This window comes from Octopus bimaculoides, chromosome 28 (assembly GCF_001194135.2).
Source record: "Octopus bimaculoides isolate UCB-OBI-ISO-001 chromosome 28, ASM119413v2, whole genome shotgun sequence".
Lineage (NCBI taxonomy): Eukaryota > Metazoa > Mollusca > Cephalopoda > Octopoda > Octopodidae > Octopus > Octopus bimaculoides.
Window position 1 is genome coordinate 11583993 of NC_069008.1, and position 846 is coordinate 11584838.

At 39.6% G+C, this 846-nt stretch overlaps 1 protein-coding gene across 1 annotated transcript in view; it reads right to left on the bottom strand.

Moving 5' to 3' along the window:
- Nucleotides 1-503: 503 nt before the first annotated feature.
- The window catches only part of LOC106878117 (uncharacterized), a 61713-nt gene continuing 61370 nt past the window's right edge, over nt 504-846 (bottom strand). Inside the window, exon 13 of the mRNA XM_052977766.1 lies at nt 504-678. Within this exon, the coding sequence (XP_052833726.1) occupies nt 504-678 (175 nt within the window). The remainder of the gene's footprint in view (nt 679-846) is intronic.

Sequence of the window (846 nt, forward strand, 5' to 3'; positions counted from 1 at the left end):
ATTCCACTCCCCACCGCAATATACTTGTTTTACACCAAAACACCGACATAAATCAGCTGATATACTACGAAGCTTTCCGCCGAGGACGACTTTGCCTTTCATCCTTTCTGGTTTGATAAATTAAGTACCAGTTGCGAACAGGGGTCGATCTAATCCACTGGCCCCCTCTCCTAAAATTTCGGGCCTTGTACCTAGAGTAGAAAAGAATATACTACGAAGCTTTGAAGGAGCCTCTATATGGTCACTCAACACACTAGAATTAGTAGCCAAATTTGCATTCCAGTCACACCCTGTTGCTTTACACATAGGAGAAAGATTATTGTCCTTAGATACGCAGTCTGAAAAACAGGGATGGTGAGGTTATAACACCTTTGATCATGCGTATACTAAACTGGGGATGATCCGGGGTAAAAATATTCCTCAACTTCCCTTCCCTCCTCCTCTTTTCTTCCTCCTCACACTACTACTACTACTACTGTAAGAGGATTTTGAAACATAATTGTTCACTGACCTTTATCAATTTCTTTGCTTATGTTCTTTAGTTCACGAGTGATCCCCTCCGTATTGTAACACTGCGACATGTCTGGTTCTTGCCAGATCCCAGTGAATGGTGAACACTTTGGTGATGTCATATTTTGGTTTGTTGGCATTTCTTGATGTACAACCGTTCTGGAAGAGCTGAAAATAAATGTAAAATATTGTCAGACGTGTTTACTCTTTCTTATTCCGTCAATCTCAGAGGAATACAAGAAGTACATCGACTTGGTTGTGATTTGAACTCATAATCTAGTGGATCGAGAATAAATACTGTAATGTATTTTGTCAGTAATTTCTTATTTACTCTAT